The sequence below is a fragment of the Ranitomeya variabilis genome, chromosome 2 (assembly GCF_051348905.1).
Source record: "Ranitomeya variabilis isolate aRanVar5 chromosome 2, aRanVar5.hap1, whole genome shotgun sequence".
NCBI lineage: Eukaryota > Metazoa > Chordata > Amphibia > Anura > Dendrobatidae > Ranitomeya > Ranitomeya variabilis.
In genome coordinates this window covers 782,583,905-782,598,599 of record NC_135233.1, presented here as the reverse complement: position 1 = coordinate 782,598,599, position 14,695 = coordinate 782,583,905, and the positions used below count along the sequence as shown (strand labels likewise).

General features: G+C 42.1%; 1 protein-coding gene across 7 annotated transcripts in view; it reads right to left on the bottom strand.

The window, feature by feature from the left end:
- SNAP91 (synaptosome associated protein 91) overlaps positions 1-14,695 on the bottom strand; it is a 200,708-nt gene that overhangs the window by 78,608 nt on the left and 107,405 nt on the right. For all 7 annotated transcript variants that reach the window (XR_013221812.1, XR_013221816.1, XR_013221813.1 and 4 more), the window contains exon 7: positions 13,557-13,668. Coding sequence is in view for 2 of the 7 variants with exons in the window: in XM_077289805.1 (XP_077145920.1) it covers positions 13,557-13,668 (112 nt within the window). In the remaining 5 variants the exon portion in view is untranslated. The remainder of the gene's footprint in view (positions 1-13,556; positions 13,669-14,695) is intronic.

The window sequence follows — 14,695 nt, the reverse complement described above, 5'->3', positions numbered from 1 at the left end:
GGTCACATGCTCCTCCACCAGTAGCCATTGAATGCTCAGAAAGGGTAGTCAGTGTGAGAGAAAAAGCTACACCAACAAGAGAAAGTGGCCGACCTCTGAAGCCATCAATGAGCTCCTTCCGACAGCCTTAGACTATGCTCCCATGATGCATTTTGGTGCAATTTTCTACACCTACATCGCATTTTTAAAATCACTTTTTTTCTCACGTCATGTTTTAACCCCTTAATGACTGCCGTCTTTTAACTGACCTGAGATATAAGAGACTAGCATCCCTCATACAGGTGACAATCCTGCTGCCGTCGGCTGTACACTATAGCTGACAACTTCCTGCATCAGCCACGGTCAGTGTTTGCACCGTCCAAATCTGTTTAACCCCTTAGATGCTGCTGTCAATAGTGACTATATCACATAAATGGTTAACAGAGTGTGGGGGCTTCCTCTTTATCCCAATTGGTGCCCTCAGATCATGATTGTGTGGTCCTGATGTTTGCCATGGCTTTTCATGGCCATAAAGCAGCCTTAGAGTCTGATGGCTGTTGTAACCTGTTCAGAAGTTAGTGGAATTTAGGTGGTAAAAATACACATTTTCATTTCTATCATGTCACTTTGCATTAATTCCTGAAAATCACCTGAAGGGTTAATAAACTACCTGACTGCAGTTTTAAATATGTCACGGGGTGCTGTTTTTAAAATGGTATCACTTTTGGGGGGGGTTTCCGATATATAGGACCCCTAAAGGCACTTCAAACATGGATAGGTCCCTAAAAAAAAAAAAATACATTTTGTAAATTTCCTTGAAAAAAATGAAAAATTGCTGCTACATTTGTAAACCTCCTAAAATGCTAACAAAATAAAATAACATTTTACAAATAGTGCTGATGTAAAGCAAACATGAGGGAAATGTTATGTATTAATGTTTTGCTGTTGTACGACTATCTGGATTAAAGGGATAATCATTCAAAGTTTGAAAACTGCTAATTTTGTAACTTTTTTCTCAAATTTCTGATATTTTTTATAATTAAATACAAAACATATTGACCTAAATTTACCATTATCATAAAGTATAATGTGTCATGAAAAAAACAATCTCAAAATCACTGAGATTTGTTGAAGCGTTCCAGAGTTATTACTATATAAAGTGACACTGGTCAGATTTCAAGAATTTGGCTCCGTCACTAAGGGGTTAAATAAAGCCGCATTGTTTTATATACTTCCTGATATTTGGCCTTGTCAAAATTTTATTAATACAGTCATGGGTGGATTACAATCATTGTTACCTTTGAATGTTACCTTTGAATCTGATGCAATTCTATGGGTGAAACCAGCACATAAAACTCAGAAATCAACATGTGGATGGATTTCAAAGAGGAGCCGCAGCTCAGTTTATGCAGCAGGAAAAAAAGATAAAAAAACAAAAAACAAACCACAATAGGCATGAGGTTTCTACGAATCCTATCCATTTTTCTGGAACTGCAGGACGTGGTTTTGCACAGCGAACATATACAGTGTAAAAAACTCATCACTATTTGTTACTCATTTTTTGGGCTTCTCGCAACTGATTTATGGCCACAGACTACCTTAGGCCTGTCCCACACGTCCAGATAATTCCGATACCGGAAAAATCGGTACCGCAGTTATCCGTGTCCGTGCGCTCGCGTGGCACATCAGTGTGGCACACGAGCGGCAGCCGTGTGCCGACTGGGTACCACACGGACCGTGCAGGAAACAGCGCTACAGTAAGCGCTGTCCCCTACTTTGGGTGCTGAAGCTGCCATTCATTTCTTCTCTCCAGCAGCGTTCGCTGGAGAGAAGAAATGAAAAACCATTGTTTTGTTTTTTTTGCGGATGAAATAAAGATTTTTGTCACCACCCCCCTCCCACCCCCTGTGCGCCCGCTGGAAATAAAATACCCAGCTCCCTCGATGCGTCCTCTCAGCGCCGCAGCTTCTCCTGTATGAGCGGTCACGTGGTGCCGCTCATTACAGTGATGAATATGCGGCTCCACCCCTATGGGAGGTGGAGCCGCATATTCATCACTGTATTGAGCGGCACGTGTTTTTAATGGGTCCGTGTGATCCGTGCGCTCCCACGAACACTGACATGTCTCCGTGTTTTTCAAACGGACACACGGTCCGTGAAAACATGCTGACATGTGCAGAGACACATTGATTTTAATGTGTCTACGTGAGTCAGTGTCTCCGGTACGTGAGAAAACTGTCACCACACGTACAGGAGCCACTGACGTGTGAAACCGGCCTTAAAAGGGAGCCTGTCAGCAGGATTGTGCACAGTAACCTAAAATGTCAGGTTGGCGCCATTATACTGATTAACATGATACCTTGGGTTGATGAAATCCGTCTTATGTTTGTTCTTTAATCTTTATTTTCAGTTTTGAGTTAATGATATGCCCATGCTCCGGGGCGGCCTGTGGGGGGTCTTCATGTGGTGCTCTGCTTAGTTATTCATAATGCAGCCTGCTGACAGGTCACTGATCCCTCACTGACTTGCCCCCTATTTTACATACTGTGCTTGAGCAGTTCATATTGTGGTCTTTAACCCCTTCTTTACCCCAAGGGTGGTTTGCATGATAATGACCGGGCCAATTTTTACAATTCTTACCACTGTCCCTTGATAAGGTAATAACTCTGGAACACTTCCATGGATCCCGGTGATTCTGACATTGTTTTCTCGTGACATATTGTACTTCATGTTAGTGGTAACATTTCGTTGTTATGACTTGCGTTTATTTGTGAAAAAAACAGAAATTTGACGAAAATTTCGCAGTTTTCCAAATTTGAATTTCCATGCCCTTAAATCACAGAGATATGTCACACAAAATACTTAATAGGTAACATTTCCCACGTGTCTACTTTAAATCAGCACAATTGTGGAACCAAAGTTTTTTTTCTGTTAGGAAGTTATGAGGATTAAAATTTGACCAGCGATTTCTCATTTTTACAACAATTTTTTTTTTTGGGGGACCACATCACATTTGAAGTCACTTTGAGGGGTCTATATAATAGAAAATACCCAAGTGTGACACCATTCTAAAAAACTGCACCCCCCAAGGTGCACAAAACCTCATTCAAGAAGTTTATTAACCCTTCAGGTGTTTCACAGGAATTTTTGGAATGTTTAAAAAAAAATATAAATATATATATATATATATATATATATATATATATATATATATATATATATATATATATATATATATATATATATATATATATATATATAACAAAAAGGAACATTTAACTTTTTTTCCACAAAAAATTTATTTAGCTCCAATTTGTTTTATTTTACCAAGAGTAACAGGAGAAATTGAACCACAAAGGTTGTTGTACAATTTGTTCTAAGTATGCTGATACCCCATATGTGGGGGTAAACCACTGTTTGGGCGCATGGCAGAGCTCAGAAGGGAAGGAGCCCCATTTGACTTTTCAAAGCAAAGTTGACTGGAATTGAGATAGGACGCCATGTCGCGTTTGGAGACCCCCTGATGTACCTAAACAGTAAAAAAAAACACAAATGACCCCATATTGGAAACTAGACCCCCCAAAGAACTTACACCGCGGCATAACGCGGTGTTAACGTAGTCCGTTAATGCCGCCATAGCCTGTAATGGTGAACGCGTCGCTAGCGCCCGCCCACATTGGGCGTGCGCTAGCGATGTGCCGTCACTTGAGTGACGGACCTCGGACGCTGCTTGCAGCATCCGCGGCGCGCCCGAGGTCCATTCCTCGCTAGTGCAGATCGGGGATCTGCGCTAGCGGGGACGCCGAACGCGGACCCTAGAGAAGCAATGCGCTTAATGGATTGCCCTAACGCAATGTGATCCTAGCCTAAGTATTTCACTAAGTTTATAACGCAGAGCCGTGAAAATGAAAAAAAAAAAATTTCCACAAAAATTATTTTTTAGCCCCCAGTTTAGTTTTTTCCCAAGGGTAACAGGAGAAATTGGACCACAACAGTTGTTGTCCAATTTGTCCTGAGTAGGCTGATACCCCATATGTTGGGGTAAACCCCTGTTTGGGCGCATGGGAGAGCTTGGAAGGGAAGGAGAACTTACTTTTCCAATGCAGAATTGGCTGGAATTGAGATCGGACCCCATGTCGCGTTTAGGCATATCAGGGCTCTCCAATCAGTGGAAACCCCCAATTCTAACTGAAACCCTAACCCAAACACACTCCTAACCCTAATCCCAACCCTAACCCCAACCACACCCCTAATCCTAATACCAACCCTAATCCCAAATGTAATCCAAACCCTAACTTTAGCCCCAACCCTAACCCTAATTTTAGCCCCAACCCTAACTTTAGCCCCAACCCTAACCCCAACCCTAACTGTAGACCTAACCCTAACTTTAGCCCCAACCCTAACCCCTAACTTTAGCCCCAACCCTAACGGGAAAATTGAAATGCATTTTTTTAAATATTTTTCCCTAACTAAGGGGGTGATGAACGGGGGTTTGATTTACTTTTATAGCGGGGTTTTTAGCGGATTTTTTTTGATTGGCAGCCGTCACACACTAAAAGACGCTCCACATTTTGAGAGCTATAATTTTTCCATAGTTTGGTCCACAGAATTATGTGAGGTCTTGTTTTTTGACGTTGACGTTTTTATTGGTACCATTTTCGGGCACATTACATTTTTTGATCGCTTTTTATTCTGATTTTTGTGAGGTAGAATTAACAAAAAACAGCTATTCATACGTTTTTGGGGGGCACTTATACCGTTCCACGTTTGATAAAATTGGTAAAGTAGTTTTATTCTTCGGGTCAGAACGATTACAGCGATACCTCATTTATATCATTTTTTTAATGTTTTGGCGATTTTATACGATAAAAACTATTTTATGTAAAAAAATTATTTTTACATCACTTTATTCTGAGGACTATAACTTTAATTTTTTCATTGATGACGCTGTATGGCAGCTCGGTACCATGGTTATTTATATCCGTCTTTTTGATCGCGTGTTATTCCACTTTTTATTTGGCGGTATGATGATAAAGCGTCATTTTTTGCCTTTTTTTACGGTGTTCACTGAAGGTGTTTAACTAGTGGGACAGTTTTACAGGTCGGGTCATTACGGATGCGGCGATACTAAATATGTGTATTTTTATTGTTTTTATTTAGGTAAAGAATTGTATTTATTGGAACAATTTTTTTTTTTTTTTTTTTAAACATATAAAAACTTTTTTTTTTTTTTTTTTTTTTAACTTTTTTACATTTCTCCAGGGGGAACATCACTATATACATGATCAGATCCCTGATCTGTCACTTTGCAGGGCACCGTGTCAGATCAGCGATCTGACAGGCACTGCAGGGAGGCTTCCCAGCGCCTGCTCTGAGCAGTGTTCCGGGGTTTAATGTGCTAGGAGCGGTCCGTGACCGCTCCTGGCACATAGCCTGACACCCGGCTGCGACAGGCTGCGCTTCCCCCGTGACCGCGGCTGATCGCGCTGGATGTACTATTCCCTTCATGCGAAGTAGGGCCCACCCTACATGGTTGGAATAGTACGTCCAATGGTAGAAAAGGGTTATAAAAAAAAAATAAAAAATTTTTTTACACATGCTAATATCTTTTTTTTACATTGTCCCAGGATGGGACCTCACCATATAAAGTCAGATTGCTGATCTGACACTTTGCACTGCACTGTATCAGATCAGCGATCTGACAGGCAGTGAAGGAGGCTTGCTGGTGCCTGGTCTCGGTAGGCACTGAGAAGCCACCTCCCTGCAGAACCCCGCAGCCATCTTGGTGCTGGGGGTCTCCATGGAGACCCTCAGGACAACGCGATCATATCACGTTGTTCTGAGGGAAGTGCGCAGGGAGGGGGGCTCTAGATGCTTCTCTATGCCACCGGAATGCTGCGATCTTGTTTGATCGCAGTGTTCCGGGGGTTAAAGTGCCGGGAGCGGTCCGTGACTCGCTCCTGGCACTTAGTGCCGGTGTCAGCTGTGAGAATCAGCTGATACCCGGCCCCGATCAGCCGCACACCCCCCGTGTGCGTATTCCGTCCATGGGGATTTAGGCCATGTGCACAACCTGCGGATTTTCCATGCGTTTACAGTACCATGTAAACCTATGGGAAACCTAATCTGAAGTGCACATGCTGTGGAAAAAAACGCGCGGAAACGCAGCGGTTTATTTTCCGCAGCATGTCAATTCTTTGTGCGAATTCTGCAGCGGTTTTAAACCTGTTCCATAATAGAAAACCGCAGGTGTAGAACCGCAGTAGAATCCGCACAAAAACCGCAGTAAATACGCAGTAAATCCACGATAGAGCCGCAGGAAAAACACACTGTTTTTGCCCTGAGGATTTATCAAATCCGCTGCGGCTTTATCAAATCCGCTGTGGAAAAATCCACAGTGGACCTTTCTACGTGTGCACATACCCTAAGTCCCAGGTCACATGGATGGAATAGTACATCTGATTGCAGAAAGGGGTTAAAAAATAAATAATGTAACTACATCAGCGATAGATACTACTGTGCATGTGCCGCCATTTTGCTGCAGTTACTTAAAAAAAACAAAAAACAAAAACGCACAATATGAACTACGCAAAGGCAGTATTTAAAATAGGAAGCAGGTCACAGAGGGATCAGTGACCTGTCATTTAATGCCATAAGGATGAATATGTAAGCAGAGCACCACCATGAAGCCCCCACACAGGCCGCTCCTGAGCATGAGCATATCATTAACTCAAAACTGAAATTAAAGATTAAACAAACAACTACAAGGTATCATTTGAATCAGTATAATGGCACCGACCTGACACTGTCTGCAGTTTAACCCCTTCACCCCAAAGCCTGTTTTCACCTAAGTGACACGGCCAATTTTTACAATTCTGACCACTGTCACTTTATGAGGTCATAACTCTGAAACGCTTCAACGGATCCTGGTGATTCTGAGATTGTTTTCTCGTGACATATTGTACTTTATGATAGTGGTAAAACTTCTTCGATATGACTTGCATTTATTTGTGAAAAAAACAGAAATTTGTCGAAAATTATGAAAATTTAGCAATTTTCAAATTTTTCGTTTTTATGCCCTTAAATTAGAGAGTTATATCACATAATATAGTTAATAAACAACATTTCCCACATGTCTGCTTTACATCAGCACAATTTTGGAAACATAATTTTTTTTTGTTAGGGAGTTATAAGGGTTAAAAGTTGACCAGCGATTTCTCATTTTTGCAACAAAATTTGCAAAACCATTTTTTTTACGGACCACCTCACACTTGAAGTGACTTTGAGGGGTCTATATGACAGAAAATGTCCAAAAGTGACACCATTCTAAAAACTGCACCCCTCAAGGTACTCTAAACCACATTCAAAAAGTTTATTAACCCTTCAGGTGCTTCACAGGAATTTTTGGAATGTTTAAAAAAAATTGAACATTTAACTTTTTTTTTCACAAAATGTTTACTTCAGATCCAATTTGTTTTATTTTACCAAGGGTAACAGGAGAAATTGGACCAAAAAAGTTGTTGTACAATTTGTCCTGAGTACGCCGATACCCCACATGTTGGGGTAAACCATTGATTGGGCACATGGCAGAGCTCGGAAGGGAAGGAGCGCCATTTGACTTTTCAATGCAAAATTGGCTGGAATTGAGATCGGAACCCATGTCGTGTTTGGAGAGCCCCTGACGTGCCTAAACAGTGGAAACCCCCAGAAGTGACACCATTTTGGAAAGTAGACCCTCTAAGGAACTAATCTAGATGTGTGGTGAGCACTTTGAACCTCCAAGTGCTTCACAGAAGTTTATAATGTGGAGCCGTAAAAAAAATTAATATTAATTTTCACAAAAAATGATATTTTTGCCCCAAATTTTTTATTTTCCCAAGGGTAGCAGGATAAATTGGACCCCAAAAGTTGTTGTGCAATTTGTCCTGAGTACGCTGATACTTCATATATGGGGATAAACCACTGTTTGGGCGCATGGCAGAGCTCGGAAGGGAAGGAGCGCCATTTGACTTTTCAATGCAAAATTGGCTGGAATTGAGATCGGAACCCATGTCGTGTTTGGAGAGCCCCTGACGTGCCTAAACAGTGGAAACCCCCAGAAGTGACACCATTTTGGAAAGTAGACCCTCTAAGGAACTAATCTAGATGTGTGGTGAGCACTTTGAACCTCCAAGTGCTTCACAGAAGTTTATAATGTGGAGCCGTAAAAAAAATTAATATTAATTTTCACAAAAAATGATATTTTTGCCCCAAATTTTTTATTTTCCCAAGGGTAGCAGGATAAATTGGACCCCAAAAGTTGTTGTGCAATTTGTCCTGAGTACGCTGATACTTCATATATGGGGATAAACCACTGTTTGGGCGCATGGCAGAGCTCGGAAGGGAAGGAGCGCCATTTGACTTTTCAATGCAAAATTGGCTGGAATTGAGATCGGAACCCATGTCGTGTTTGGAGAGCCCCTGACGTGCCTAAACAGTGGAAACCCCCAGAAGTGACACCATTTTGGAAAGTAGACCCTCTAAGGAACTAATCTAGATGTGTGGTGAGCACTTTGAACCTCCAAGTGCTTCACAGAAGTTTATAATGTAGAGCCGTAAAAAAAAATTAATATTAATTTTCACAAAAAATGATCTTTTTGCCCCCAATTTTTTATTTTCCCAAGGGTAGCAGGATAAATTGGACCCCAAAAGTTGTTGTGCAATTTGTCCTGAGTACGCTGATACTTCATATATGGGGATAAACCACTGTTTGGGCGCATGGCAGAGCTCGGAAGGGAAGGAGCGCCATTTGACTTTTCAATGCAAAATTGGCTGGAATTGAGATCGGAACCCATGTCGTGTTTGGAGAGCCCCTGACGTGCCTAAACAGTGGAAACCCCCACAAGTGACACCATTTTGGAAAGAAGACCCCCTAAGGAACTTATTTAGATGTGTGGTGAGCACTTTTAACCCCCAGTTGTTTCACTAAAGTTTAGAATGTAGCGCTGTGAAAATCAAAAAATCATTTTTTCTTTCCACAAAATGATGTTTTAGCCCGCAATTTTTTTTCCCCCAAGGGTAACAGGAGAAATTGGACCACAAAAGTTATTGTCCAATTTGTCCTGAGTACGCTGATACCCCATACATTGGGGGGAACCACTGTTTGGGCGCACGGCAGAGCTCGGAAGGGAAGGAGCGCCGTTTGAAATGCAGACTTAGATGGATTGGTCTGCAGGTGTCATGTTGCATTTGCAGAGCCCCTGATGTCCCTAAACAGTAGAAACCCCCCACAAGTGACCCCATATTGGAAACTAGACCCCCCACGGAACTTATCTAGATGTGTTGTGAGAACTTTGAACCAACAAGTGTTTCACTACAGTTTATCACGCAGAGCCGTGAAAATAAAAAATATTTTTTTTTCCACAAAAATTATATTTTAGCCCCCACATTTTTATTTTCCCAAGGGTAACAGGAGAAATTGGACAAAAAAAGTTGTTGTCCAATTTGTCCTGAGTACGCTGATACTTAATATATGGGGATAAACCACTGTTTGGGCGCACGGCAGAGCTCGGAAGGGAAGGAGCGCCGTTTGAAATGCAGACTTAGATGGATTGGTCTGCAGGTGTCATGTTGCATTTGCAGAGCCCCTGATGTACCTAAACAGTAGAAACCCCCCACAAGTGACCCCATATTGGAAACTAGACCCCCCACGGAACTTATCTAGATGTGTTGTGAGAACTTTGAACCCCCAAGTGCTTCACTACAGTTTATAACGCAGAGCCGCGAAAATAAAAAATATATTTTTTTCCACGAAAATTATATTTTAGCCCCCATGTTTTTATTTTCCCAAGGGTAAGGCTGGTTTCACACTTGCGTTTTTTTAAAAAACGCATGTGTGAAAAAACGCATGTAATCGCGGTAAAACGCATGCGTTTTTTTAGACGCATGCGTTTTTATAGAAAAACACAAGAAAACAAGAAAAAACCAAAAAACCCTAACCCTAACCCTACCCCTAACCTGAAATACGTGGCACTGAAATACGTGGCACTGAAATACGTTTATATACGTATATACGTATATAAGTGCCACGATATTTCAGTGGCCACGTATATAAGTGCCACGTATATAAGTGCCACGTATATAAGTGCCACGTATATAAGTGCCACGTATATAAGTGCCACGTATATAAGTGCCACGTATATAAGTGCCACGCATATAAGTGCCACGCATATAAGTGCCACGTATATAAGTGCCACGTATATAAGTGCCACGTATTTCACGTAAATGCCATGATATTTCACTGAAATACGTGGCACTGAAATACGTGGCACTGAAATACGTGGCACTGAAATATCGTGGCACTGAAATATCGTGGCACTGAAATACGTGGCACTGAAATACGTGGCACTGAAATACGTGGCACTGAAATACGTGGCACTATGACTGTCAGAAAATGTTCATTAAACGGTTAGGGATGAGTTTAGGGTTAGGGTTTGGATCCCTTTATCACCTTGATGGTGGTGGGTGACTTTTCAGTGTGTGTTCTGTTTTTTTTCTATAAAAACGCATGCGTTTTTAACGCAAACAAACGCGTTGAGATCGGACGCCATGTCGCGTTTGGAGAGCCCCTGATGTGCCTAAACAGTGAAAACTCCCCAATTCTAACTGAAACCCTAACCCCAACCCTAACCCTAGTCCTAACCCTAGCGCTACTTTCACACTAGCGTTTTTTTGCATACGTCGCAATGCGTCGTTTTGGCGAAAAAACGCATCCTGCAAAGTCATCTGCAGGATGCGTTTTTTCCCCATAGACTAACATTAGCGACGTATTGACACACGTCGCAAGCGTCGTGCGACGGTTGCGTCGTGTTGTGGCGGACCGCCGGCAGCAAAAAACGTTACATGTAACTTTTTTTGTGCTGACGGTCCACCATTTCCGACCGCGCATGCGCGGCTGGAACTCCGCCCCCACCTCCCCGCACCTCACAATGGGGCAGCGGATGCGTGGAAAAACAGCATCCGCTGCCCCCGTTGTGCGGCGCTTGCACAGTATGCGTCGGTATGTCGGGCCGACGCAGCGCGACGGCCCCGTACCGACGCTAGTGTGAAAGTAGCCTAACGGGAAAATGGAAATAAATATATTTTTTAAAATTTTATTATTTTTCCTAACTAAGGGGGTGATGAAGGTTGATTTGATATACTCTTATAGCGTTTTTTGGGCGGATTTTTATGGTTGGCAGCCGTCACACACTAAAAGACGCTTTTTATTGCAAACAATAGTTTTTGCATCACCACATTTTGAGAGCTATAATTTTTCCATATTTTGGTCCACAGAGTCATGTGAGATCTTGTTTTTTGCGGGACGAGTTGACGTTTTTATTGGTACCATTTTCGGGTACATGACATTTTTTGATCGCTTTTTATTCCGATTTTTGGGAGGCGGAATGAACAAAAACCAGCAATTCCTGAAATTCTTTTAGGGGGTGCGTTTATACCGTTCCGCGTTTGGTAAAAAGGATAAAGCAGTTTTATTCTTCGGGTCAGTACGATTACAGCGATAACTCATTTATATAATTTTTTTATGTTTTGGCGCTTTTACACAATAAAAACTATTTTATATAAAAAATAATTGTTTTTGCATCGCTTTATTCTGAGAGCTATAACTTTTTTATTTTTCTGCTGATGATGCTGTATGGCGGCTTTTTTTTTGCGGGACAAGATGACGTTTTCAGCGGTACCATGGTTATTTATATCCGTCTTTTTGATCGCGTGTTATTCCACTTTTTGTTTGGCGGTATGAGAATAAAGCGTTGTTTTTTGCCTCGTTTTTTTTTTTTTTTTTTTTACGGTGTTCACTGAAGGGGTTAACTAGTGATATAGTTTTATAGGTGGGGTTGTTACGGACGCGGCGATACTAAATATGTGTACTTTTATTGTGTGGTGTTTTTTTTATTTAGATAAAGAAATGTATTTATGGGAATATATTTTTTTTTTTTTTCTTTATTTAGGAATTTTTTTTTATTTTTTTTTTACACATGTGGAAATTTTTTTTTTTAACTTTTTTACTTTGTCCCAGGAGGGGACATCACAGATCGGTGATCAGACCGTGTGCATAGCACTCGGTCTGATCACCGATGTGACAGGCACGTTCCACAGGCTTGCCGGCGCCTGCTATGAGGATTCTCAGCAGACGCCGGCAAGCAGGGTCATCTTATGACCCGGAAGGAGTCCCGCGGCCATCTTGGATCCGGGGACTCCTTCCAGGTCACCGGAGCAGCGCGATCTCATCGCGCTGCTCCGGTGGGAGAGCGCAGGGAGCCCCCGTCCCTGCGCGATCCCCCTCTATGCCGCTGTCACTATTGACAGCGGCATCAGAGGGGTTAAATGCCCGCGATCGGCGACAGCGCCGATCGTGGGCGTTGCTGCGGGGTGTCAGCTGTCATATACAGCTGACACCCGCACCCGATCACCGCGGCGCTCAGCGCGAGACCGCGGTGATCGGGGCGCCGTACTAGTACTGCGGCTGGCACTAATGCAGTGCCGGCAGCGCCGTACTAGTACGGCGCATGTCACGAAGGGGTTAAAGGGAACCTGTCACCTGAAATTGGCGGGACCAGTTTTGGGTCATATGGGCGGGGTTTTCGGGTGTTTGATTCACCCTTTCCTTACCCGCTGGCTGCATGCTGGCCCCAATATTGGATTGAAGTTCATTCTCTGTCCTCCGGAGTACACACCAGCGCAAGGCAAGCGGTAAGGAAAGGGTGAATCAAACACCCAAAAACCCCACCCATATGACCCAAAACTGGTCCCGCCAAATTCAGGTGACAGGTTCCCTTTAAGGAGCACAAAGAGAATAAAGAGAATCTGCAACCCTCCTAAGCCATCTATATGGGCATGTAGGTCATAGGAAGCTGAATAAATAACACTGACATCTGCAATCTGATGTTTTTATTCCAGAGAAATCCATGTTTTTCTTACATGTAAATGAGCTTTCCAGGCCGCACACAGATCTCACAGACAATCTGCCTCAGAGATTATTTTAAATAAAATGGAATGCCCCCAGTGTGAGACATGTAACCAACATGTACAACTGAACAGCTTTGTCTCTTGAAAACACATTTGCTGCAGCTCTCACAGCTCTGTGATATTGCAACAACATTGCAGCCCTATCTGACTGAACTGGAGAAGAACCTGCAGATGTGCCAGTTATAATCACACACAGCTCTGCAGGGAGATCAGGGAGCTGCCATTATACATCACACTGGCAATTCCCCCTTCCCCTGATTCTCAGGGAGATCAGTGGCTGGGCCCTAATCCCGACAGCTCATTTACCTATAAGAAAAACATGGACTTGTCTGCAATAAGACATCACATCATTTTATTCAGCTACCTATGACCTGCGTGCCCATATGGCTTAACTGTGCAAAATTTAATGAGATCTCATTAAACTAATTAATGTGATACAATTGCAAAAAATTATTTTCAGCCTAGAATACACACACACACACACACACACTAGTTTAAAAACAAAAAACGGTCCCCCCAAAAGGTGGCCATACACCAAGGACAGCTTAATTGCACTATTCACACATACTTACCCAATAAGTTAATTATTCCATCATTATAACATGCAAACAACTTGATAAGATCTTTAAAAAGAAGCATAAAAGCAGCATTTATAACACCATTGGTCAATTCATTTGGGTGAACCTGCAACAAAAAGAAATAAGATTACCATAGCACCCACAATAGGTAAAGGTAACAAAAATACACAATATTAAAAAAAAAAAAAAACACACAACGTGAAAATTTGCAAATTCCTATTTGTATACCCCAAAATAAAAAGTAGGGAACTGAATACCGCCAAGTGGATAAGATTTTTATCCTATAAGCTACTGCTTAAAAAACAAACAAACAAACAAAAAAAAAAACCTCACACACTTCCCTGTATAGGTTTGTCAGAAATGTATATTCTGCCTGAATACAAGCCAATTAGCTACACACAGGGAACGCACATGATTATTCATTCATAAGCAGCTTCCCCAGGTATAATGGCGTTAATAACAGAACCTGTCCTTATGGCTTCCTGCAATATATTATTACCAATTATGTTCCCATGCAGATGGCATTATCTCACAAACAACTACGTTTCTATACAGAAAAACAGTCATTATCCATCAAATAACATAAATCCTGACATCAAGAAGTCCTGAGCCTAGAAACTTGTTAGAAGCTGTATACAGTTTTGTCTGTTTTCATCTGAGGTCTAATAACCTTCATGTAGCATTGCAAAAAAGTCAATTTTGGCTCCTGGTCAAGTAATTTGTTTGTATTCCAAAATGAACAGTTAGTGACCGTGCCGCCGCATGAAACAGTAATTCTGTGATTCAGTATCGGACAGCGAATTGGAAAATGGGATTCATCTCATCTTTCCTCCATCTCATAGATCTTCCATACCTGACCTATCTATCGCAATTAATGACATCACGCTTTCCCCCATACCGGAAGTCCGCTGCCTCGGAGTAACCCTTGACTCTGCCCTGTCCTTCAAACCACACATCCAAGCTCTCTCCACCTCCTGTCGCCTCCAGCTCAAAAATACCTCCAGAATCCGTCCTTTCCTCAACCGTCAATCTACTAAAATGCTTGTGCATGCTCTTGTCATCTCCCGCCTTGACTACTGCAACATCCTTTTCTGTGGCCTCCCTGCTAACACCCTTGCACCTCTCCAGTCCAT